The 27326-nt window shown below is 41.9% G+C and overlaps 1 protein-coding gene across 4 annotated transcripts in view; it reads right to left on the bottom strand.

Moving 5' to 3' along the window:
• The window catches only part of LRP6 (LDL receptor related protein 6), a 107159-nt gene that overhangs the window by 29837 nt on the left and 49996 nt on the right, over positions 1–27326 (bottom strand). For 3 of the 4 annotated variants that reach the window (XM_081861346.1, XM_081861344.1, XM_081861345.1), the window contains 7 exons: positions 24690–24821; positions 21460–21856; positions 19158–19329; positions 6859–7075; positions 5442–5731; positions 4422–4648; positions 690–874 (listed from right to left, as the gene is read on the bottom strand). In XM_081861346.1, the coding sequence (XP_081717472.1) occupies positions 690–874; positions 4422–4648; positions 5442–5731; positions 6859–7075; positions 19158–19329; positions 21460–21856; positions 24690–24821 (1620 nt within the window). The remainder of the gene's footprint in view (positions 1–689; positions 875–4421; positions 4649–5441; positions 5732–6858; positions 7076–19157; positions 19330–21459; positions 21857–24689; positions 24822–27326) is intronic. The other variant, XM_081861347.1, reaches the window with a different exon arrangement.

Below are 27326 nucleotides of genomic sequence, written 5' to 3'. Positions count from 1 at the left end.
TGGTGCGCACCAACCCCTCTCGCTCTCCAGGCTTCAGCGAAAGCAACGCGAAGCCTCCGGAGCGCGGAGGGAGCGCTCCCTCTGTGCTTTGGAGGCTTAGCATTGCTATCGCTGAAGCCAAGGAGCCTGCATTCACTCCATAGGACGCACACACATTTCCCCTCAATTTTTGGAGAGGAAAAAGTGCACCCTATAGAGCGAAAAATACAGTAAGTGAAACTTTGCAAATGAATGAATGGAGAATGAATGAAGAAATTTATGGGAAAACCTTTTAGTCACACCAGAACAATGTAAAATAAATGTACATATCCCCTTTTCTGTCTCTCAAAAGCACCACAGTTCAAAACATTGCATACCATTAAAAACTAAGTAAGAAAACAAAATATGGGTCAGCAGAAAACAAAGGCACTAAATTAGTATCCGAACCAGTCAATCACAAAACAGGGACTGAAATAACTAACCATGAGAGCACACTGGAGAATGACAGTCTTCACAAGGCCAGGAAACATCAAGAGGAATAGATCAGATACAGTAGATTGGAAGAGGGGGAAAGAGACAGCCAGCTAGCCGGCCGGCCGGCCAGTCAGATTTCACTGGAGACCTTAGCAGTTGGGTTTACTGGAGCAGGCAGTATTTTAAAGACCCTTCAGCTGACTTCAAGAATCCTAGCTAAACCAGCAAAACTGTACCTAGCATATTTGAAGACTCAATTAGGTTGGTATCCAAATCAGTCCAGTACAATCTTCTTTTAGCATAATCAATTGTCAGCCCATTAGCCCGTCCCACATTTGGCACCAATGTTGTACGTTCACTACCATCCATGGCAGCTCTGTCAATTTTGGGCTTTCCACCCCATTCTGTCCAGTACATGAATCTGAAAATATAGATCAAATATTCCATATTCATCTCATACAGAACCAAAGACAAAACATAGAAATATATCAGAACTATAATGCTTAAACATTTGTTTTAGCACACAACATAACTTTCATTTCTTTTGAGAGGTAAATAGTTTCACTGTACTGTGTATAATAGATCCCTAGGCTTAAATATTCGCCATGGCAAACAATGGGTAGCTTTGGGTAACTAATGACTCTCAGCCTAACTTACCTTACAGGGCTGCTGTGGAAGATAAAGAAGGAATATATGTACATCGGTCTGAGTGTCTTAGAGGAAAAGTGGACTATACAGTGAAATCACGGAGGGCAGCAGGCAACAGACTAGAGCAAGTGCTTCTCAAGCATTTTCCCCAAAGACCACTTGAAAATTGCTGAGAGTCTTGGCAGACCACCTAATGATTTTTCTGTTTGTTGTGGTAATTATAATCCACTATGCTGGATGCTGGATGATTTTAATTGTATTTTAATTGGTTATTTTAGTTGTTAGCAGTACTATTTTTCTAGAAAAAGAGGTGCTGGAACTCACCATGAACGCTTCCCTTGTTCTCTTATAATGGCAATGGAGCCCACCTGAGAGGGGCCAGAACTGAGTTCTAGTAAGTTCCGGCTGAAAAAAAGCCCTGGTTATTATACTAAGTAAGATACATTGTTTTTATTTATTTATTTTTTATATAAATTTTTATTAGGTTTTCACATTTTTTAAAGACATACATACACAAAAAGACACAGACAAACACGTATGTAATTTCATGCCCTTATTTTCATTACCCTCTTTCTCTGACTTCCCCCCACCCCCTCTTCCTACATCCCAATTTCAATAATTATTTCTGCAAGTTCCTATCCATTATCTTACACATATTATTATTATTATTATTATTGTTATTTTTAAAAAAAGAAAAAACATTTTACTTAAAAACATTTAACTTTTCACTTTCCAATTCTCTTTTTCCTAAGGCGACCCCATTTCCCTCCCCATGAATTTCTCCCTTTAATATTACTTGTAAATCCATTTGGCCTGATAAAAGATTATAAAGTTTTAAAAGTTTTTGTTCTCCCCTCCCTCCCTACCCCGGCTTCCGTCCCCAGAGAAGCATCCCCAAAAAGAGTTCCTAGCCCGGATTCCTCACATCCGAGGCCCTTAATTCTCTGTTAGTCTCTCTCTGCCAGTTTTGTTGGTAGTCTTTTTTGTTGGTCTTCGGTTCTCGAAACAGTTCTGTCACAGTCACATCAAGTTTTCTTCCATCCAAAAAGTTTAAAAACTGTTGTTTCTGAAAATCAGGCCCATGCTTAAGAAGAAAGTCTCGGTCATATTTCTTTATTCTTTTAAATTCCAGTGTTCCAAGTAATCCAGGGGCTTCCTTCTTCATCTTTCTCATCTTTTGCAAAGTTGTAATCCAAAGGTCTTCTTCTTTACTTTCTGTCAGTATAGGCTTTTGGTTGGTATTTAGTTGGTTGATATTTTCCACTTGAACTGTCTCCCTTCCTCCTTTCCTTTCCATCCCTCCTTGTGGCTCGGCTGCAGATTCTTTTTCAGGCGTGTCGTTTATACATTCGGCAGAATTGTTTGTTTTGGGATTCAAGGTCATGAGTACTTTGCTCATAGCCGTAGTCTGCTCTTGTAAAGTTCCCACGAGAAAAAACATTTTTTCTATTTCTGCCAGTAATTTTCCCTCTGCAGCCATTGTAGTGCCTCTGGTCCCCCCTAGGGGGATTCCAATTACTCGATAGTCCTTTCCAACAGTCTGTTACTTTGTCATTTATTTACTACTTTGTTTCCAACCATCTCATTTCAAATGTATCGCTTTTAAAAGAGAGAGTTATTAGATAACAAGATTTTAACTTTGGCCGCTCGTTTGACAGCTCCTTTGACAGCTGTCAAACTCTTTGTTCTTTTTCCCTCCGGCAAGACGCCCCCGGGTTCAGGGGGGGGGTTACATTAAAAGTTCCAAAATTCCTCCCTTTCTCTCCAGCACAAAATCTTCACCTGTCAGATTCATGGAAAGATCTTTTTTTCCCTGATGAGACAGCAATTTTTCCACCTTAGTTCTCCGATCCTTGCTTTAGATCGTTTGTAGATGGGGGGGTGCGGACTTCCCTTTAGCACATCCCCCGGTCGTACCAAATTCAAAGCCAAGAAATTTTAAGTCCAAATTCCCTTCTACTCACGGGTAGCTTGTTTTACAGTCCAGATTTCAGGAAGAAAGTTAGCGCTCTCCGGTCATGGCTCGCGGCTTCACTCCACTGAGGCAGCGATCTACTCACAGCACCACGCCGCCCTCCGTACCCCTCCGTAGCCTTTAAAAAGGCTCTTCATGAGTCGGGGGGCGCTTAAGGTGCCCACTGAGTCACCAGGTCCGCAGGCATCCGCGCCTGCGGTTTCTGAGGGTCCCCGCGTCACCGACGCGGCAAGACCCGTCCTCAACGGAGCCGATTCCCTCCGGAGCTCGGAGGGAATCCGCCATTCGCGTTCGCGTTTTTATTGGCACTCATCTTTTAATGGTTTTGCCTGAAAAATGTACAGTGGTACCTCGGGTTAAGTACTTAATTCGTTCCGGAGGTCCGTACTTAACCTGAAACTGTTCTTAACCTGAAGCACCACTTTAGCTAATGGGGCCTCCTGCTGCTCCCGTGCCGCCGGAGCACGATTTCTGTTCTCAACCTGAAGCAAAGTTCTTAACCTGAAGCACTATTTCTGGGTTAGCGGAGTCTGTAACCTGAAGCGTATGTAACTTTAGGTACCACTGTATAGGGGAAATTCGACATCTTTTTATACTGCAAAATAAACTGAAGATTTAATAAGCTATTACAGCTTGTTAGTTGCCAAGTAATCTGTAGCTTTGGATCTAGACTGTTTCTGTCATGACATGGGATTGTAAGGAGGACAGTGATGATGACTAACCTGTGACCCTCCAGACATTGTTGGACTCCAACTCCCACCAAACACAGCCAATGGTGAGAGACGAAGGGATGATGGCAACTGTAGTACAGTAAAGTCCATTACCTCTGGTGTAACAAGATATGAGCCTATCTACTCTATGGATCACATTATCATACCCTTATACTGCCTATTTTATTCCAATTATTCCTTGGCATTACATGTTTGAAAATCATTGGCATGCGCAAACCTTGTTTTTGATGAGTTAGGGTTTACCAGGGGTTATTCAACAAGTAAAGATTTCCTTTTTGTCTACCACAATTAATATTTTCCTGCCATGATCAATGTAACAGGATATACTCTCAACTCATCCAGGGCTAGGATGAGACCAGCAGGCCTGGCTTGCACCACATGTGGACTGAGAATGTACTGTAGGAAATAACCAAGAACACTGCAACATGTAAGGGGTTTGTGACTGACAGAGAGATTCATCAGCACGCATGTGAAGAACAGAAAGGTAGCAAGGTTTGAAATCACTGGCTAAATGATCATTCTCATAGCACAGTCAGCATTTTCTCAAACCTTGCTGAAATTGAGTCAGCATCTGGTTTAATAGCTTAACACAGAAAATTAAGCAAGCACCTCACCCTTCAGCAGGATCCAGTGCTAATGCCCGAGGACTATCCAAATCCTTCCACACTAGAACCTGGCGATGCTGCCCATCTAACTTTGACACTTCAATACGATTTGTTCCAGTATCGGCCCAATACAGGTTCTTTCCAAGCCAATCCACAGCCATGCCTTCCGGGTAATCCAAGCCAAACTCCACTACATGCTCCAAGGCACTACCATTCATGAATGCTCTGCTGATGGTCTGCAATGGGAAGTAGCAGAAGAGAGAGGGAAGGCAAGAGACAGAGTGTACACATGAAAGCTAGTAAACAGCACACCCCTTTAGTACATTTATTTAGAGCTCCAGTGTGGTCCTGTGCAATGTTGCTCTTCTTAGTCAAGTCTTCCCCCCCCCCAATCTGATTCACACAGCATTTAGTGCACAGGTTCTCCCAGGTGCCACTGGGTTAAGTTTTCTCAAGCAGCTTCTAGGGGACATATCCTCCATGTAGACGTTCCTGGCATCCTCCACTCCCCCTTTGTCTTGCCAGAAAGGATTTCTAGGATTCCCCACAGCTACCAGCTGTAGTATGGACTGTATCAAGGAACCCTGGTGCATCTATACTCCCTTGCTTGCAATGTCACTGTATCGACAAACAGAGGAAGTATCTGTGCTCCACCCAAGAGGTGAGGCAACCATCTCAGGTGGCAGGATCCATGGGGCAGCTGATCCTGACCCTGAGCTTTAGTCCCCCTTGTTCCTAATGTAGGTCTTCACTCCCCCCTTCTTCCCTGGTGGGGAGGGGGACACTGTTTCGTGGTCTGCCTCAGGTGCCAAAATGTATTTGGCTGGTCCTGCAGGGGGCTGCCCTACTCCAAAGGGACAGAAGGGTGGGTGCATCCAATATCCTCAGTGTTTTTACTCCCCTTAAGCAGCAGACATTTGAGCGGGTTCTCAAAACTTTCAACGGGATAAAACTCTCTTCCAAGTACCTAGTAAAATGTTGCGGCTTTGCTCATTTTTTCCTGAAGTCAGTGGGTGTCGACTGCATTACCTTTAAGGAAATGTCTGTCCAATATATGCGATTGTCAGTTACATCAAAATCCAGAGCAGAAGCTTCTTTAACTCCTGTGAGTGGGATGGCAACATTGTTGTTGTTCGTCTCAAGAGAGATCCGCCTGATATCTGCTCTGCGAGAAAACAGCAGGAAAGCTTCTGGGACTATGCAGGTCTTCATGTCACTGATCAGCTCCAGGCCTATGGGGCAGGCACAGCGCAAACCTTGAGGCCTGAACAGGCAAAGGTGGCTGCAACCCCCATTGGACTCTGCACAGGGATTTGTACCTAAGAAGAGAGAAGGGGGAAACCATTTAGGATTCTTCTCTGATGTGAGACGAATATAAACACGATTCTGAAGGACTGTTGGCGCTCACAAAGTTTCCCAAAAGTGCAGCAATACGGAGTTAACTCACGTTATCCGTTCACACACGTAAGTGGACTGAACCAATTCAGACTCACTTCCTGTCTGGCTGCCATGGCGTACAGCTGTTCCCAGACCAGCGGAGCCTTTCCATGCGGCTAATTGAGGATAATATGGGAGTAATTATCCTTGCCAAATGATGACCGGGGGGGTGGGGCAGATACTTTCTGAATCCATTTTTTTACAGGCCACTGACAATAAACAACATTTGGTCCTCCTCATTCTCACTAGGGGCAGATGGCTCAAACTACTGTCATCCCGTGCTAGTGCTACCTTGTGTCCCATTTGAGCATATATTTTTAAGGGGAAATCCTATAAAAACTGCATACATAAATAAATAAATAAATAATCTGAGGGTTGCATTTTTAGTTTCCCTTATCAGCTGCTTAGAGCAGTGGATACCTTCTCTTTGGCATTAATTATGGAACCTTCTCTTTCATGCATAAATTATGGAAGCTGTTTAAAAACAATCCCAGGACTTGACTGTACAGGTAACTTGCAACTTGCATGCATTTAGCGGAACGGGGGTGGGCGTCCAGGAAAAGAGACTTGGGCAATCCCACCTGATATTGAACCCAATGTCTTATGACTGTAAGATTTTTTTTGCTTTGCACACTATCCCTGGGGCATTAACCCAGTGTAAACTGAAAGCTGTCGTACAACATAATGTGCACTCTCTTTCTGGAGAATGGAGAAAGGGGTGGGTATCCCCAGGTGAATTCAGTATCAAGTGTGCCGTTTGGAGCTGCTATTAGATCTAGTCCCTTATCTTGGATACCGAGGTGGTACAAAGAACTTTTCACCAAAGTTAACGTGGACTTTTTTTGACTGAGTTTGTTGCTTTTAAAAAAATATGTTGCTTTTAAAAAAATATCACTCTGTGGTTAAACACACAGAAAGGTTCCTCAATTGAAACACCTCCCTTTTCAACTGATTACTAAACACCCTCTTTAACCTAACAGTGTGCAGTTCAGATTTCTAGGATACTCACCAAGTATCTGGTGGACATTTGCAGCCTTCAGACCCATGAGGTCAGGAAGCTGGTCTATGATGATCTCCCTTTCCGCTGTCTGCTTATGGACTCGCTCAATGCTTCGCCTTTGCCAGTCTGTCCAATAAATATAGTCCCCCAACAAAGTGAAACCAAATATATGAGGAAGCTTATCCTCCACAAGGACTCTCCTGCTAGTTCCATCTGTGTTCATGACCTTCACAGGTACAAACAAACATACAAATATAAGTGATAGTACCTAGAAAGCAATGATTATCAGACCATTTAGATCAATAAATCTCAAACTGTGCAACTCAACATTATAAATTAAATGTAAGTCCAAAGTATTGTTATAGATGTGGGTAAAATTAATAAATGCTAGGATTTTCCGTATTTGTGGTATGAAGGGAGAAATACAAGCTGCAAAGGGATTCTTGGGTAGCCGGCCAAGCTAGGGGCCTTATGGGAACAATAGAGAGCTACTGAGGGTCGTTAACAAGACAAGACTTGCCCCAGGTGGGACCAGAGACTGGGGATTTGGAAGTTGCCAGGGCAACTGCTCCGGCGGAGGGCAAGGGGGCTTCTGGGAAGAAGGAAAAAAGGGGGAGATCCATCCTTGGAGTGCTCTGGCTGCAGGCAGCTTATGCTGCTGCCTCTTGGAATGACTGTGCTGTAAGATCTGGACCCCCTCCATGCAGACTGAAGGTGTATGACAGTCTCCCCTGGGTCTTCCATTCTCCACAGGGACACACACCTTGTGTGTGAGCCTGTGGCCCCATGTGCTCTTGCCACTGCTTAGCAGAGAGACGGGCTTCTGTAACAGCATCCATCTACGGAAGAAGTATCCACTGAATATACAGGTGATGCTCTGCCATTCCTTCTTTCCTTCTTTTGGCTTTAATTCCTCATAAACGTTAAACACACACACACACCACCTTTACAGAAAACACTAACAAAATTATGTCATACGGGTGACGTATTCATGCCTCTAGCAATGGAAAGGCAGCAATGCCCACTCCCCACCCCCCGCACTGTCTAACACACTTTTTTGCGTTTGGACAGGTTGCCCTTTGCAGAAGTTGCAAATCCATGGCATGTTTCAGAATTCACTGAAAATCACCAGAGTGCTGAACTGCACCGCCATATATCCATACCCTCAAGAAATGTAAGCATAAGTAATGATTAACTTAAAAACAGGATGTGTGTACATCTGTACATGAAAGGAAAGTCAATTTGGTAGATCACCTTCCTTGTCTGTTCCTTGCTTAAGACTGAAAGCCCTTTGTGTTTTTGCTCCTCTGTAAAATGCTATATATATTGATGGTGATTTGCAAACAAAACCTAGTGGTATGAGACAATTCTTGTGAACATCCTGTGAAAGATTTCCCCCTCCGTTCCAAATATCAGGTGCACAACACTAGAGCATCTCCTCTTATGTTACCAACAGAATCCCATGTAGATCCCACACTTCTTATTTCCTAAAACAACAAGAATTATGTGTGAGAGCTGGATTATAAAACATTTGGTTTGTAAAGAGACTGAAGCCTGGAACCCTACCAAAGACTCATACACATAAGGAGAAAGTAAATGCTTTTCAATAGCATAAATGACATTTAAATATAGTTAATTGAAGTTGCTTGAATTAGATTTTAATTGGCTAGAATCAGATCTAGCCAATTAATATCTTTCCCAAATTTATCTCTATGGAAGTGAAATTGTGCCATCTAACCCCAAGTCATGCATAGCCCCAAATTGTATGAGTGTTTTATAATGGACGCGGGTGGCGCTGTCGGTTAAACCACAGAGCCTAGGGCTTGCCGATCAGGTGGTCGGCAGTTCGAATCCCTGCGACGGGGTGAGCTTCCGTTGCTCAGTCCCAGCTCCTGCCAACCTAGCAGTTTGAAAGCACGTCAAAGTGCAAGTAGATAAATAGGTACCGCTCCAGCGGGAAGGTAAATGGCGTTTCCATGCGCTGCTCTGGTTCGCCAGAAGTGGCTTAGTCATGCTGGCCACATGATCCGGAAACTGTATGAAGGCTCCCTCGGCCAGTAAAGCGAGATGAGCACCACAAACCCAGAGTCGTCTGCGAATGGACCTATGGTCAGGGGTCCCTTTACCTTTATACTTGTAATGCCTAATAAAGGTTTGGTGAAGTAAGTTGTAAGTATGAGTGGTTCTCAGAGCCTATAAGGGAAGTCTATTATGCTTTTCAGGCTTTTTAGTACTTGCTTCTATTTACATGTGTACTTGCCCTATTTAAATGTGATTTCCATGCATGGATTCCTGGTGGGACAAGAAGATGTGCACAGGGAAAAAATCTGGAAGAATGTTACCACCCAGGCAGGCTCATTCTTCAAGCTGCATTGAGGCCCGCCAACACCACCCACTATGCCATACAAAGGGTTGGTTCTCACCTGAAAAGCACCTCTTTTAACCATGAATGAGAAGCAAACACTACCAGGGGAGAAGTGGCTTTTTCACACACTTATTTTGACTGGCTGACACCTCAGTTAGCTTCAAAAGCTGTCTACTAAGCTGCTTGGTCTTCTTCTGTTTCCTTTTACTATACCTTTTCCCTTTTGTTGTATGACACTTTGAATCCCTCCCCTTTTCAGCCGATAAGAAGAGTATGTGTATACGAAATAGATAGATAGGAAGGTAGGTAGACAGACAGACAGACAAGACAGATAGATATCCCCCAACAGATAATTTAAGGTTTACTAGGGGCCACTGAGAACCTTGCAATTAATTGGGTTACTAGGTTGCAGCAATCTGCTGTTAACCTGAATTGGAAGTGCTATCCCATAATATTTTTTAAAAGAGGTGGGGGTCCAGGGTGACAAAATGTCTGTCCATTCACAGTATATTTGGGAAGAAAAGAAAATAAGACAATAAATACACTTCAGTAAATTAGTATGGTGAATTAGTATTGGTGACTTCTGTTTCAGTGTATCTGAAGAAGTGTGCATGCACACGAAAGCTCATACCTAGAACTAACTCAGTTGGTCTTTAAGGTGCTACTGGAAGGAATTTTTTTTATTTTAAATTAGTATGACAGGCTCAGCTATGAATGTTCAGTAACTTTGTTTGAAATGTGCTAGGGAGAGTTACTTTTTCAATAAAAATGAAAAACTCTCAATCTGCAAGAAACCCTTCTACATCCAGCTGGTGTCTCCAGTGGTTTCTGCTCATTTTCACCACTATGTGGTTGGATTTCAAATTTTGAGGCCACTCCTAAAACTCTTCAAACCACAGCAACAATACAGACTAAGACAGAAAACAGATGTGACTTCCCCACACTACATTTCTTCCTGGAGTGACTAAGCTCCCCACAAGGGGGGGAAAGGCCTGTTTTAGCCATTACAACTAGAATCAGAGAACTGTAGAGTTGGAAGGGACCCTGAGAGTCATCTAGTCCCAACCCCCTGCAATGTAAGAATCTCCAAGGGAGTCTGTGCCACTGGCAAACAGCTCTTACTGTCAGAAAGTTCTTCCTGATGTTTGGTTGGAATCTCCTTTCTTGAACTTTAAGCCATTGGTTCAGGTCCTATCCATCTGCAGCAGAAGCAGGAGAAGGAACTGAAAGTTCCAGTTCAAGTTTGTAACATAAAGTAAGTGCAAAACTGCTCTGAAATACATGTGCTAACAGCATACAAGTCATTTTCCATGTAATATTTCTCATTGGAACTTAATCATTCTCTTCTCCCATTATCCATACAATTCAGTTATACTCCTCAATTTTTTTATTTGCCTCCTGTTCTTTTCCAAGCAAGTGTAAGTACCCCCACAGCCCTTCATGATATGCCGCATCTGTTGTGTCTTGTCCACAACCATTTTTTCTGCATTTCTGATTATTATCAGCCACCCAAAGTCTAAATACTGCCTTAAATAACTTTACTATTTTTCCATGTTGTCTCCCTGTGCTTGGATCTCCTTCCTAGGACCCCTTATGTGAATCCTTTGGCTTAACTCCTTTGTCTCCAACTGAAGCAAAGCCTAAATATACCAAGATTTGGAGGAACATGTGTGAGCTGCAGCCTCATGTGCCTGCTTCCTCTGCTTCTTCCTCTGTTTTCTGCTTAGCATAGAGAGGGGCTGTGCAGGAGGATGGAGGGGGTTCATATGTATTGTCTCAATTGAACTTCAATATTGACAATTTTGATATCTGAATCTATAAAATTCATTCTTGGTTTGTTCCCCACCTTCAACTGTAAAACTTTTAAATATCCAACAAAATCTCAAGGTCTGTTGGTCCCGCCATGAGTGATTATTACTAGTCAGAGAGACCACTGATTTCAGTAAACCCATGCAAACCAGAGCAAATGGATTTAGGATTATAACCACGGCAGGGGAGGGGGACTTTAAATAATTTGGAGAAATGCCTACCTAATCACAACCTAATATGCACACTATATACAAACTCATTTGCTCATTTCGAAATAGTCTGACCAGCTCTAGAATTACAATAGTCAGCAGGTTTGGAGTATCTGTTTCGTCTGCATTTTTCCCTTAATGCTTGCAGAAGCTCTGGCCCCCTACTAAACCAAACTGTGTAACAGTCTGCTCTCAGTTTGGCAATGAGTCAACTGCTCAGGCCTATCCATTTTCATCTCTTTTTTTGGAAAGGGTTGTGGAGAGAGGGGGATGGAACAGAGAACAGTAGGTACGACGTGGGATCAATCTTGGTGCATCATAATTCAAGTCTCTGAGATGGGGGGGGGAGGTCTAAAAACCAGGACAATTTCCCCAAATACTTGATATGGGGATGGGTGGATTAAAATAGGAGGCAGGGGCACACTTCACTCTACTCTTAAAATTTTGTATCTTTGATTTCTTGATTGGCTCAGAGCGAGTGAAGACTTTCTTCTTACAACACTGAGGCAGCCCAGTTAATATTGCCTCTCACCCTCCCCTGAACCCAGTAAGCCAAAGCAGCATGGTGCAATGGCGATGCTTCGGATTTCCCCTCACAGCAGTCAGCTACGGTTTAGGCAGCACTGGGAATTCTGGTGTGTCCAAGTCCTTTGGAATTAAGTCACTGTCCATATTTCAGCAGAGAATGTGGAAACTAATGATGAATATTGAGAGTGTGTTCTGAGGAACACATGATGTTAGATGCCAAAACATAATGAGGCACACCTGATACTTATCATTGCACACTACTGTTCCTCACTACACAGTCTAGGATTTACGGAGCTGGGGAAACATAAAATGCCTTGCATTACAAAGAGAAATTTCAATTACGCTTGGAAAATAGTAAATGGAACATTAATGATATCTATCTTGCCCCTCCTAGTTATTGTTTTTTTTAAAAAATAATAATTCATTGCTGGCCCTACCCTTGATGTTTGTAGGTTCACATAATCCCATCTCGGGCCCAGAGCAAATGCAGAACCAGCAGGTGCAACCCAAAACATCCTTGTTCAAAAAGGAATTGTACTGTTTTAAAGGAGTCTTCATATGCTTAGATTATCAGAAACTATTTATTTTACTATTTCATAAACTATAGAAATGTGCTCTGGAGTATGAATATACCAGCTCCTAATGCTCACTAGCCTGAACCTACGCTGGCCAACAACTTACAACAGCGGGCAAGACCTAGACATGGAAAAACGCTTCCTGTTTTGAACTACTGAAATGTGAATATCTAGACTTTGTAAAGTCTAAGAATCACTATTTTTTACTTTAGGCTATATGTTTGTGCATGTTACGAGCCAATGTGCTTCTGTTAGTAGAAGCAGTATCTTTATTAATAAAAACAGAAAGTTGATGCAAAAATTATCTTGCTCTACAAATTACTGCTGTGTGAAATCTCAACTGAACCCAGAACAATTATAGGAGTACACTTCGTTGAAGTGGACTGATAAGCTATAGGTGGTAGATTGGCAGCCGATGGCTTCCTAAATCTGGCATACAAGAAATGGATAAGCACTTGCAACGTTTAAATTTCTGACAATGAATAATGATGCACTTGCCAGTAGACTTAACCTTTAAGCAAACCCTTATTTCTCTGAGTACAATGTGTGGAAGACCCTCTTTCAGGGAGGGAATTTAAAAGGAAAGGTTTTTGCAGTAGAGTAGTGATCTGGCTTCTGAGGGATTGAATGCATATGTTGAGGGGGAACACTTTCTTTGTGTATAATCATCAAGCTGAGGAAAATAATGGCAGAGCAAGATTCAGACATCTGAGTGAAAAACCCCTTGTTAAAAATACTAAAAATTAAAGACAATGGGGGTTGGTGTGTTAGTGTTAGGGTGTTAGTGCATGGTTTTCTATCTTGATTGGATGAGAGAAGAACAAAGTAATTAATAGAAAACAGAGAATGGTTAGATAATAAATAGAAAAAGAAAAAGCATATGCATATGCAAAAAGCTGGGGAGTTAGTTGCAAGGGTATATAGCCTGCTCTTAATATGCAAAAATGCACAACACACATATAAATGCTACACCCATGCTAGATACTTTGAAGATGGGTAGCATACGTGACCAGCACAAGCAAAGGGGAAAAACCTCACCCCGACTCATATTCAACTTAGAGCTGGGAATGAATAAATATGAAGTCAATTCAACAGAGCATATCATACATTTTTAACCTCATGGCACAGCAGGGGAAAATATGCTTTAAACCTGTAGCAAGTCAATGAGAAATCTTCCCCACTGGTAAGCACAATAGCAGCCATCCAATTCAATAGACGTTTATCAGTGAAACCTGATCAGATAAATGAGGAAGCAGTTGAGCCACAGCCTTCCTCTGCCTGCTGCAGGCTGCCAGATAAAATGGAAAGAAAAGCTCCCTGCTGAACCTCCCCCACCAGTCTCCATTAGCACCCCCCCCCCCCGCTGGTGCTTTACTATCTGGGGGTTATGCAACAGTGCAGCATGAATCAGTAAGCTGAAAGAAAATAATAAAAAACCACGTATGCAGCAGTTAAAAAACACACGCAAAATCTGGATTTGCAAGAGACATCCCCTGTTTTTCTAGTGATATGGCAAGCTTATTATATGACTAATACTGCACGTGCAAAGAAAAAGGTGACTTTATGTATTTTGAAATAACTTCCTATTGTTCTAGTCTATAGCACTCCAAGATTTTATATATTACATGCAAAATCATATAAAACTTAACTGCCTCCAGGTTCATTATACGTTTTCAGAATCAATACATTGGTACCTTGGTTTACTCGTGCCAACCTAGCAGTTCGAAAGCACGTCAAAGTGCAAGTAGATAAATAGGTACCACTCCGACAGGAAGGTAAACGGCGTTTCCGTGCGCTGCTCTGATTCGCCAGAAGCGGCTTAGTCATGCTGGCCACATGACCCGGAAGCTGTACACCACCTGCCTCGGCCAATAAAGCGAGATGAGTGCCGCAACCCCAGAGTCGGTCACGACTGGACCTAATGATCAGGGGTCTCTTTAGCTTTACCTTGGTTTAGAACCATAATCCGTTCTGGAGGTCCGGTTGTAAAACCAAAACAGGTTGTAACCCAAGGCGCACTTTCACCAATGGGGCCTCCCCTCCAAAATTGGTTGTAATCCAAGAAAATGGGTTGTAATCCAAAAAAGGGACACGCACTTCCGGGTTTGACGTGATTGTAATCCAAAACGGTTGTAATCCAAAGCGGTTGGAAACCAAGGTACCACTGTAGTGTTGTATATCACATGGTTACATTGTTATGATGCTTACTTTAACCAAATATAGCAACTTGGTTGCTATATTTAACGTTGGTTAAACTATGCATCATAACAAGCGTTTGAGATGCTCTGCCTTCGTAAATTGAAAGAAATTTTCATTCTCTTTTAATCCTACAACCATTTTTGCACACCAAGAAAACAAAGGCAAACGGAGCTACTCATCCTACTCCAGGTTCTGCTCCCCTCCACATGGGACTCTGATGCCAAGACCCTTTAAATCCACAGAGTGATATAGACGTAATGCAGTATGTGGCTTCAACCAGCCTGCTGTGGTAAAATGGGGATTCAAGGGGATTGTCCTTTTGCAAGGTAATAGCTGTGTACTATCATCCAGTAGTTCTGCAATGCACCTAGAGATCACCTATTTCTGGACAGTCTATTTATGGACTATGCCAGCAGTGGTGGGCTTTGGGGTCTCAAATTTCAGTGGTGCCCCGTGCCCCCCTCCATTCTACATTATAGTTTCAGCACTCCCAAAGCTGTGTGCCCAGTGCAACTGAACCAGTCGTGCTACCCCAAATCCATACCTGATGCCAGTTTCACGTGTGTTATTTCAGTTTCTACATTGATCTGCATTGTTTTAAAACAATAACATCAATTCACATTGTTTTCAAAGCAATTTATCATAAAATGAGCATTTTAAAAAAAATCCTAACAAGAGCTATAGTGCAGAATCTGAAGACGTAATAAAACTGAATTCTGATCCGTGTATTAGTCTTGGAAGTTTGGTTGGGTGACTTAATAATGCATTTTGGACAAAATCCTCATGTATCTCTAAATGCACCTAGTTTTTATTCGAGGTTGTGAGAATCATAAGAGTAGGAAATTCAGCATTATGGTAGTTGTGCATTAATCTTTATTAGATTAATTAGCTATGCTCTGTTATAGAACAAGAAAAATGTTGAACTTTAAGTAGCAGAGGCACAAGTAGGCCTACAGATCATGGTGAATCAAATTTAAATTTCCTCCTAAGGTGGGTGGATGAAAAAATACAAACAAAGAATTCGTCTTTCTAATGATTTGTGTCTGGTATATAAACACTTTTAAGGCTCTGTGGACAACCAAGGAGTTCCAAGCCTTTTCCAACGGATGTTTTGGATCAGCACAAAAAGGTGGGAGAATGAGTTCCTGCTGAATGTGGAATTTTGTAAGAACTTTTAGTAGAAAGGAGGGATATGTATGCAAGACCACCTTATAAACGCGTTGTTACCGACAAAGCACACAGTTCTGAAGCTCGTCTCATCGAAGTTATCGCAACCAAAAATAGTACTTCAAAAGAAAGGTTCTTTAAGGAGATTTGGCGTAGCGGTTCAAATGGAGGCCGTTGCTGTGCCAGAATGCAAGTTCCATGACGGAAAATGGTGAGTCACTGAAGGATGCTGTAACATAGTTCCTTTGAGGAAACGTTTGATTAGAAGATTTTGTGACAGCGAAGAGCGGCCAGCAGAACTTAAAATCGAAGAAATGGTGGAAAGCTGGCGTTTTAATGTATTAGCCCGTAGGGCATTTGGAAGACCATGTTGGAGATAGTGGAGAACATCTGGAACCGTTACTCTGTGTGGCCATAGATGAGAAGCTTTACACCAGGAGGTAAAGGCTGATCACGTTAATTGATAAAAACGTCTTGTGGATGGACATCTAGAAGCTAGAATGGTGGAGATAACATTCTCATCCAGACCACGAGATTTCAGAGTTCCTTTAGCCATGTTGTCATTAGGGCATCCCAGGCATCTGATTGGTTGTCTTGGAACCTGCTGAAGTAATGGTGTAGCTGACGGTTTAGCTTGTGAGCAAAGAGATCAACTTGTAGAGGACCCCAGTAGTGTTGAATCTGAAGGAACACCTGTTGAGTTTCCATTCCCCTTGATTTACCTGGGATCTGCTCAACCAAACTGCTTGCTGTCACTGGTGATATGTTCTGCCGTGAGGCTGAGGAGGTGACGCTCAGGCCCAATTGAAGAGAAGAGCCAATTCTTTCTGGAGAGATTCCAAATGGGATATGTTGTTGTTGTTGAGTTGTCTGTTTGAAGGAGGACGTGATGGAGTTGAAGATGAGAGAAGGAAACAATTGCCAGTCTGGCTGCTCTCAACTCTAGCCAACTGATGGAGTGAGTGGCCTCCACAGCCCTTGAGTGTAGAGAGATCAACCATGTTCCATCCTTGTAAACTGGTGTCCGTGGTTATCTGAGTGTTGCACGGATTTCTGAATGGAGTGCCTTGCCAAGGATTGGAGGTTTGCACCCACCATAGAATGAGTGGAGGAGATAAAGAGCAAATACCTGGGGCCATTGTGAATGATCGCCCATTAATGTAGAAGTAAAAACCACTGCAAGGTTCTTGCATGGTGTCTCGCCCAAGGCATAATCTGAGAGGCTTACATGCAGAGACCTAGAATTGTTGACAGTTGTTTGACCTTCATCTTTTTTTGTCTTTAAGATCAAAGCTGCCGCTGCAGAGATTTTGCTGATCTGCTCTGGTGAAGAGCCACGAGACTTGAACTGTATATCTAGCAGGGCTCCTAGGTGAATAATCCTTTGTGATGGAACCAATCATCTTTTTTTGTAGTTGATCAAGAAGCCGGGAGACTCTAATGCCTTGAGGGTGATGTGCAAATGGAGATGAGCCTGTTGAAGCCTCTGAGCCTGTTGCCTGGAGGAGCAGGTGGTCTAGGAATGGATAAATATGAACACCTTGTAGACGCAGGTGCGCCACTAGCATTATCTTCGAGAAAACTCGGGCGAAGAGGCTAGACCAACAGGGCTGGTGAGAAAAGAGGGAGCCCATCCCTTGCCCAAACCCCCGGTGAGCTGCTGCCGGTCCACACGCTTTGGCGCACGGCAGCTGGCATCTCTTGTGCGTGTCTCTCTTTCTCTCCCTCCTTCTTCTCCGGCACTGGGTCCCTCTGCCGCCGCTGTCACTGCAGCATCAAAGGCTGTGCTGCTGCAGCAACCACCCCCTTCCCTGGTACTGGGAGTCGCCTGCACAGCCGCCACTCCAGGCCCCAGAGCAACGCCAAGCGGCTCGGCCCCAGAAGTGACTGCCGTGGCATTCCCTCACAGGGCACAGGACGTTGTGGGCAGGATGCAGTAAGGGTGTTTATACTGGGTAGTAGATTGCAGCCTGGTCTATTACTTTTATTTTATGGATCAATGGCCTCGTTAGATAGTAAAATTCATGTCTAATTGCTGTTTTAGGGGTTGCTTTTCATAGTCTGGAACAGATTAATCCATTTTCCATTACTTTCTATAGGAAAGCACGCCTTGGTTTAAGTCCGCTTTGGTTTAAGACTGGACTTCAGGAACAGATTAAGGTTGTAAACCAAGGTACCACTGTATAGATATTTGCGTAAGACTCAAAGACAGGAGTTAAAACTAAGGAAGACTAGATAAAATAAAGCAACAATAAAATGAGATCAAAATTGAAAACGTCTTTGCTCCTGCCTGAGGTCATGTGAGGGGATATAGCCAATCCACTGTTCCCAGTGCCCCATGAAATAAATGTGTAGAAAGACCTGTTGATGCTACAAGCTAAACCACCATTCAGCTTTATGTCTGAACTTGACCCTGGTGCAGATGCAACACCAAGCCCCCCAGTATGGTTTGTTTCCCAACAGCAGCAGGAGTGGAGCAAAGCACTTGTGATTTCAGTAGCATGCATCAGCACTTAAATCATAGTTCACTCTAACTATGGTTTCATGGCATGCAGACCAGGTCATTGTCAGAAGTAACCACAGGAGTGGAAAACCCTGCATGCTTTTTCAATGGCATGGAAGTAGCTGTGGACATAGCCGTAGATATGCACATATATTAAGGGGGTCTAACATTCAGCCAGGAACACAGGAAGAGCAAGCAGATTGCTTCATATGCAAAAGTAGAATTTGTAAAAAGCAAACCCACAACAACTAAACAATAGGAATTGCTAGCGAAGTTCTCCTGAGCCAAGCTTGAAAAAGAACTTTGGGGTTTATAAAAGCATGCCTCAAAAGAAGAGGATATGACAAGACTGCCAAATTCTCCTTTGGGAACGAATGGAGCCATCTGTTTCTGTGGAGGTGGAGGAAAGGCTTCCAAGATGATGATAACCTTTCTGAACCTTCAGAAGAACTCGGGAAATTTCTGTGTTTATCCCAGGGGTGCTTCTCTACTTTCAGAATTTCAGTCAATGTGGGGTTTTATACTCATTTTAGTCTACAGCTTTAAGAGCTGTGTGTATGAAGCAATGAAGTTCAGAACTGGGAGCCAAGCTGGTGAAAAAAATGCACAACAGCTACCGCAGGTAAAAGCTACGTATTTCTGTGAAATGACAGTAAAATCTAGCACTTTCCTTGTGAATACACTCTGTGTTTTATATATTTGTTCTGACTCACCAGCACTGACCTTTTAGTCAACAGAAAATAAAATATAATTTAGATAATCCTTAAAGGGCTCAGAGAAAGGCAACAGAGAATGCTGATATTAAAATTCACCAATAATTAATTATGATCCTGAACTAGCTATTTCTAGTTGTACTGCTTAATGAGTTTTCAACACAAATTCATCATAGGCTGTCTCAGGAAGCTAGCAGCAAATCTGGGATTTTCGATTGATATAAAACAGAAATAACAGACCTCAATTTTGTCTGTTTTGGCATCTCCCCAGTATATCTTGTTTTCAACATAATCCAGAGCCAAGCCATTTGGCCAGCCGAGAGAAGTATTCACCAACACAATTCTGTCTGATCCATCTAATGCAGCTCTCTCAATCTTTGGATTCTCTCCCCAGTCAGTCCAGTACATATAGCTGTACGGAGAAACAGAAATGTTGCAATAAAATGCTATCATCACACACACAAATAGTCATTTGTTTGCATTTTAGCAGGGTTGATAGGAATTTGGGCTGTGGCCTTTGCTTTCTTTAGCTAAAGAGATTCACTGAAACAGATTAGTTAATTTAAACTGCTTTGCAATCTGATGTAAATTTCTCATAAATGTATAACCTAGAAGTGTATACGCACTGAGCATTGTGTGGTCATCACTATGAACACACTGAAAGAGATATCAAGAACTAGATTAAGGTTCTTTCACTTTTTAAACACACAAGAGATGGGGGGGGGGAGAGTCTCCCAAATGGAAAGTAAAGTGTTTTAAATAGAACAATATTTAATGCTTACAGGCTGAGACTTACATCTGCTTATGTTTACATTTTTAAAGACAGAAAGAATAAAACTGCATATAAAGCATATGGGAGATCAAGTGAGTAGCTATTCAAACACTAACTGAAAAGTAATTAAGGAATTACACCATATTGTCCTAAAACATGGTCAACATGTCATCTATTGAAAAGGTTCCGGGCAATTTAAAATCTTTTCAAGTTGTAAAATGTATAAGACATGCAATAAGTGTTGGAAATGTAAAGATAAAGAAGGTACTTTTTATCACATGTGGTGGGAATGTAAGAAAGTGAAAGACTTCTGGGAGAAGATATACAATGAGCTGAAGAAGATTTTAAAATATAAATTTATAAAGAAACCAGAAGTCTTTTTGTTAGGAATAGTAGGAAATGAGATAAAAAGGAAAGACTGTAAATTCTTTCAATATGCAATTACAGCCGCAAGAGTGTTACTGGCCCAGAAATGGAAACAACAAGAAATACCGACCGTGGAAGAGTGGAGAATGAAATTGTTAGATTACGCAGAGCTAGATAAATTGACAGGGAAGATTAGATACTTAAGAGACCAAAAGTTCATCGAGGACTGGGGGAAATTTGTGGAATATCTGGAATGTTTAAGTGAGGGACAGATGACGCTTAAGGGATTTAAAGAAGCACTGTAAAAAAGTAAGAAGTATTGTCTAAAGGGAATAGGAAAAAAGAGATAAATAATGTCAATATAAATTTGAGAAATGTGTAATTAAAATTATAACTATGGATGATTTACGGAACAGCTGAGGGAAGTCCAAAAGAGAAATAAGTTGTGAAAACGATGTGAAATTAATGTATTTTGTTTTGTTTTATTTATTGATGTTAATTAATAAAAATTATATTAAAAAAAAAAATCTTTTCATGTTGTAAGCCACCTTGAGCATGATTTTAACTATGGAAAGGCAACATACAAATAAAATGAGGATTAAAAATTGATCAAAATAATTTAAAAAGAAAAAAAATGCATCAATATTAAAATTTTGTTAAACCATTCCAGAGATTTATTACAATAGAAAACAGGCAACTCCCGATTTAGGTGCGTCCAAATGAGGCGCGGTCACACGCCCCAAAGACACCATGAAAAGGGGTGGGGCAGGCTTTACAAGGATTGCCTGGATATTAAAGCATCCCATATTCCAGAAAAACACCTAGACCCACAGAAACAGCGTACAAATGACTTGGTGATTGTGTAACCAGATCAATTCTCTGCCTGGACTTTTCTGGTACTGTCTCTTTACAGACTCAGCCAATCATTTGTAGATTGATTGACTGCTAGAACTATTTAGGAAGCTGACTAGGAAACATAGGCAGGGGGTTCACATGAAAAATCAAAGCTGCCTCTCTCTAGAATGGGGCCTCTTTGATTGTCCAAATCTCCAGGCTGGCCTCTTGCTTAGTTCAGTCATGTCAGCTACTCATCACTATTTACCAGTTCTCCCACGGAAGTAGCTGAGGTGTGTAAGAAGGGCCAACGCTGTTTCCACTGTAGAATAGTCCTCTGCTTGCATCTCAGCTAAGTGACTGAGATGCATAACAATGTATTGTGTCAGGGGACTGACAGGCTATTTGTAAACACAGTGGAAATCCTTTCAGAATGGATGTGGCCTTGAGGTCTCCAACTGCTTATCCTTAATCTAAGTAATGCAGAACTGAGATATCTGTTTCTGAATCAGGGCAAGCTGGAAACCCATGAAATGAATTGGTTTGATATAGTAAATTAGTGCATCTTACCCAACCATGGGATCCAAAACTATAGCTCTAGGTTCTTCCAAGTCTTCTGAGATCAAGATCTTCCTCATGGTTCCATTAAGCCTTGTTACTTCAATGCGGTCTGTGCCAGTATCAGTCCAATAAAGGTTACGGGCAATCCAGTCCACAGCAATGCCATCAGGGTGTGCAATTTGTGCTTGGACAATAAACTCACTAGCCGACCCATCAATGAAAGAGCGCCGGATGGCCCTCACCTCATCATCTGTCCAGTAGATGTACCCTTCTACAGGATCATAGTCAATAGCAATGGCATGTCGAATATCTTCCAGTTGCAAAACAATATCAGTGAAATCTGGAGTGTCCAATGATATCCGTCTCAAATCAGTTCTCCGGGCTAACAGAAGCAGCTCCATGGCACCTGTACAGATATATATATATATATATATATACACATATATTTAAAAATCTTAGAACAAAGATATCCAAATAATTTTTTAGAAGTTCTTACATATTTCAACTGCTCACCATTCCGAGTTATCTTCTGTACACATAAAGCATCTGGGACAAAGAAAATCCCAGGAAAATCAGCTGAATGTTACATGGGTTAACATGTGCACCCAGTAAATGTAGCATGTTGGGGTATTTCCCCGCATCCATAAAAAATGTAGGATTAATGGGCAAAAAAAAAACCCAGAAAGAAGCTGGGGGGGGATTCAAAGAAATTATTGATTTTTGCCACTGGAATGCCTTTTTCTCTTATCCACTATTAATGTATTGGGGTTTTTAAAATGTCTCTCAAACAAATATTGATCCAGAAAAACAGACTTCTTCTAACATCACATCCATGGTTCAATCTGGAGACACTTTAGTACTCCAAAGGTGTGTTGGAATGTAGCCTAAAATAGAAAATCCACCCCAAACAACATTAAGGGCGTTAAGGGCGTTTTCTTTACAAGTCTAGAACAGTGTTAAGCATTCAGAAGCGAAGATGAGAAGAGCACTCTGGTATCATAATGATCAAGACATTCCCTCATATATCTGAACCATTAAAAATGCATTTGCCCACAAATATAGTTCAGGTAGCAGAAAAGCATTTTGAATTTCAAGTCCACACAGACAAAAGCAAATGAAGAATTTGTAGGCACAGTAGCGTCAGACTTTCCTGATTGGCATTAGCCACAATTAAGCAGCCAAGAGTGGGGCACATGATTATGTGTTCTGTGATCTGCAACTCCGTTTCACCTACCCACTGGAGACAGTACCATCAGCTATCTTCAAGCAGGAGCAGGAGCTGTTATTTTGTCTCTGTTTTACCCTCACATGCACCTGCACCTGCAGAGGCCTCTCTTGGCATCCACAGTGTTTCCTCCCCCCCCCCCAATTGAAATACAAATTCTATCATAGCCAATAGATGTCCACAACAAGTTTTTTCTAGTTTGCAAAGCAGGCCAAAAAAGGCTGGCAAGCCCTGTGCTTTAAAATAATAATAATAATAATAATAATAATAATAATAATAATAATCCTAGCACAGTAGTGTGTAGACTACTAACTTTCATGGACTTATCTGCAATGGTGTTCTAGCCTCAGCATGTTGAATATACAGCCAAATTCTTATGCTACTGGGGCAGTACAGGAAATAAAAAAACCATTGCAAATCTTTGGGTTCTCATCTTCTATACATGCGCATGCGGCAAAACCCGGGGAAATACTTCCAGGTTTGCCGCGTACGTATCCCGAAGGATATGTAACCGGAGGTGAAGGCAACTAGAGGAACGGCTAAGGGAGCTGGGCATGTTTAGCCTGGAGAAGAGGAGGTTAAGGGGTGATATGATAGCCATGTTCAAATATATAAAAGGATGTCACATAGAGGAGGGAGAAAGGTTGTTTTCTGCTGCTCCAGAGAAGCGGACACGGAGCAATGGTTCCAAACTACAAGAAAGAAGATTCCACCTAAACCTTAGGAAGAACTTCCTGACAGTAAGAGCTGTTTGACAGTGGAATTTGCTGCCAAGGAGTGTGGTGGAGTCTCCTTCTTTGGAGGTCTTTAAGCAGAGGCTTGACAACCATATGTCAGGAGTGCTCTGATGGTGTTTCCTGCTTGGCAGGGGGTTGGACTCGATGGCCCTTGTGGTCTCTTCCAACTCTATGATTCTATGATTCTAGAGGTATACCAGTGTACATTAAAAACGTAAGACAAGACTCCAACAGCCGGCTTGAAGATTCAGCTAATATATTCTGGCTTTGTCAATGCAAACTCAGGGGCATTATTTCAGGTTTTGGTATGGGGGAAGTATAGATTCACAGCCAGGATCAAAGGACTGCTCCTGGATATGTTCCAGGCTAAACTGCAAAAAAGCAACACATTGTAAGAGGATTTGCTGTAGTTTGTCTACCTCACAGCAACTAGAAATACTGAAACTGCCAAGGAATAATCATATGGTCTGAAACTAATTTTTTTGAGGGGAGAGAAGAGACAATGCCAAGTGGCACCTCTGGAAAACAGCTTGAAAGCATCTCCTCCTATGAAAATATAGGATTCTATTAGTTTGGTAACCAGCAGCAGTACATTCCTAGTGTCAGCCAGGAGGAAGGAAGTGTATTCTTGGTTATTTTTCTCACCGGAGTACTAAAACATAATTGCCCCTCAAAAGCAAGGCACAATTAAAATGCAGTGAACATAGATTAGAGAGAACTGTGCTGCATTTTCCACAGAATCACCTTTTTTTTTTTTTTTTGCAGTAAGTGACAGATTAGAGGTGACAGCCATCTGGGTGTCATAGTCAGGGTGTGTTTATAACATGCCCAGAATGGCCTATGAGTCTGGCAATGGCATTAAATCAGGCCTGTCTGCCTTTCCCACACAGCACTGCTGCCAGTCTTGAAGCCCATCAAACTAAATGAGAAATTACCCTCTTTTAAGCTTGCTCTCCTTTTCAAGCCCCCAATGCACTTCCAACAGGTTCTTTGGCATGTGAGCACAGTATCCCCCCACAAAGCTCTATGTATGAAGTCTAATGTGGTACTAACTCTTCCTCCCTAGAACTTTCCACACACATTCCTCCAGGTATCTTGCACCCTCCCCACAATTTGAGAAACCACTGTTGTAACATACACTGAAGCGGCAGTGTACATTTTGTTCTTGACTTGTAGCATCCTTGCCAGAAAGGTACACTATTCAATTATGCTAACAGATCAAATTCTTTGCCAGTTTAAACTCTATTATCTGAATAACTTTTAAAATTATAACATACCATCTTTGCAGGTTTTTTCATTTTCAAGGAGTTTCACGCCTGTGGGACATGCACACTGATAAGAGGGCTTGACAGGAGACATCAAACACAAATGGGAGCAACCACCGTTATTGGTTCCACATGGGTTTGCAGCTGTCAAGTACAGAGACCATGCAGATCAGTGTGTAGTAATACTAAAAAACATTACATTGCACATCAAGAATAACATGTGTTTAAGGGAAGAGAAACATGGACAGCAGAAACAAGCAAAATAAGTAAGGAAGTGCACATACACAGGGTATATGTGACTTGAATATGTGTATATTTATGTGAATGGGGAACTATGTGTACACAGGAGGCGAAAAATACAAAGAAGGCATTGCACACCAACCCAAGCCTCCCTCCCCACATCTGCAAAATAATGTTAGCCTCCAAAGCTGCATTTCATCCTTTTGAAGAAAAGCTGTATTGAGACTTTCATTTTCACAACCTTCAGTTTTGTTTGTGATATACAGTTGTGATTTTATTTTTTTTCAGTTTCTGAGTTTATTGTATGCTATTTGCATTTTATTGTTGTTATTGTATTTCTGTTGTAAACTGCTCTGAAATTTTAATATATTAAGGGGCACAGTATTTTATAAATAAAATAAATAAATATAAAACCCAATTTTGACTTTATTATCGTAATGACTGGTCTGCCTTCACACAGACAGATGATATGAGATATGCAAAGCAGAGACAGCGGCACAGAAAACTTTGGCACAGCAGAAGTCTCCATACTGTTAACAGGAACTATTACCATTTCCTCTGCACCACATTTCATCCTCTGACCTGCCTTGTCAGGAACGTAAAGCAATAGCCTAAATAGCAATCCCTCCTAGAGGTTGATCCCAGGGAGCCATCTGACCATGGGAAAATCCACTTTCATAGGAACAAAATAATTAGAAGCATAAATGCCACCTCTGTCTCTCTGAGGAGTTAAATTGACAAGCTGTTTCTCCCTCAGTCTCCTTTTCCCCCCATGACAAGTGTTTCTCAACTTTTTTCTGACTGTGGCCCCCGGCGCCACCGGTAGAAAGGTAGCTATTTAAATGGTCTGTCTGTAAACAGAATATGTTTTATTTATAAAAACACGTTTTACTCCTCCACAATGGAATGTGTGTACTACATCTGTGCCAAAAGAACATGGGTTCAAATTATCTCGGGGGGGGGGGATTATTTTACTGTCCTGTTAGCTAAATTAGAAGTTGAATCTAAAATAGCATTAAAGGTGAAACATGACTTCTATAACATTATAGGAACACAATGAAATATTGTTGAAGCAGAAAAACATAGAATCATGGAGCTGGAAGGGACCCCAAGGGTCATCATTCTAGTGCAGCCCCCTCCAAGGTAGGAAACTCAGCTAAAGCATCCATGACAGATGGCCACCCAACCTCTGCTTAGAAACCTCCAAGGAAGGAGAGTCCAGAAACTCCCAAGGGAGATCCATCTTCCATGTATTATAAAAAGTAAACAATACTGATTTGACCCCAGTTAACTGACACAGAAGGGGAAACCTACAGATACAGTCCAAATGGCACACAGCTCTGTATGTATCAGAGAATTTTAAAAAGCAAGTGGTCCTCACTCACCTGATGCAAAAAGGTCTTGTCATTCGGAGGAGCCCTGGCTGCCTAGATAAAAAACTATAGCCCCACACACCCTTATCTGAATTCAGTGCGGCTTTCTTCTGAGTAGACACCTATTTACTAGATGCAAATCAGCAGCACCAGACGGCCCTGGTCCGCTAGGTGCTGGGATGGATTTCACCCCACACCTTTAGGAGCTGGGCCAATGCTGCCTAGCAGTTCCTCGCCATACTGGGGGCAAGTGACAAGCGGGATGCCGCAGGGTTCTGTCCTGGGCCCATTGTTGTTCAAAATCAATAGAGATGACTTGGGTGAAGGAAATGAGGAGATGCTCTTCCCATCTGCAGATGACACCAAACTGGGAAAGAGGAGACTGAAAACTGATACGATAGCCGCCTACGATATCTAAAGGGCTGTCATTTGAAAGAGGAAGGGGTGTTTTTTTTTTGCCTGCTCTGATGGGTAGGACTCAAACCAGTGGATTCAAGTTGCAAGAAAGGAGATTTTAACTCAACATCAGGAAGAACTTAGACTCCTTCAGAAAGTGGCTATTGGTCATGGATACTTTAATTGAGATTCCTGCATGGCAGGGAGTTGGACTAGATGAACTTTGGGTTCTCTTCTAATTCTGCAATTCTGTGTAGAATTGTAAAAGAAAAAGCAACCTGGCTACCTGCCACAAACTGAAAACACAAACACAGGGAGAGTAAAATAATACAATTTTACTACTCAGATCAAAAACATTAAGAGTTGGTGATTCACTCACCAGTTCATGTCAATGATAATTTTGTTCTTTGGCCAACAGCAAGCCATCATGCAGAGATTAATCATAGCTAAGGTTCTTTAACCATGCCTTGGTATGTTGTCTGAACTGGTGCCAGTGTTTCTTGGGATATATTTTTAATTCATTGCCTTATAAATTGTACCAAGGAAAGCATCTATAATGAACTCTTCCACTCTAAGGCAAATTGGGACTTCTACCAATCTGTTCAAAGTTGTAGTTAGCAATGGTGGGGGAACAGAGAAC

Source organism: Podarcis erhardii, assembly GCF_964252035.2.
Source record: "Podarcis erhardii genome assembly, chromosome: 5".
Classification (NCBI taxonomy): Eukaryota; Metazoa; Chordata; class Lepidosauria; order Squamata; family Lacertidae; genus Podarcis; species Podarcis erhardii.
Note: the sequence above shows the minus strand (reverse complement) of the source record. Positions and strands in the feature narration are given on the sequence as shown.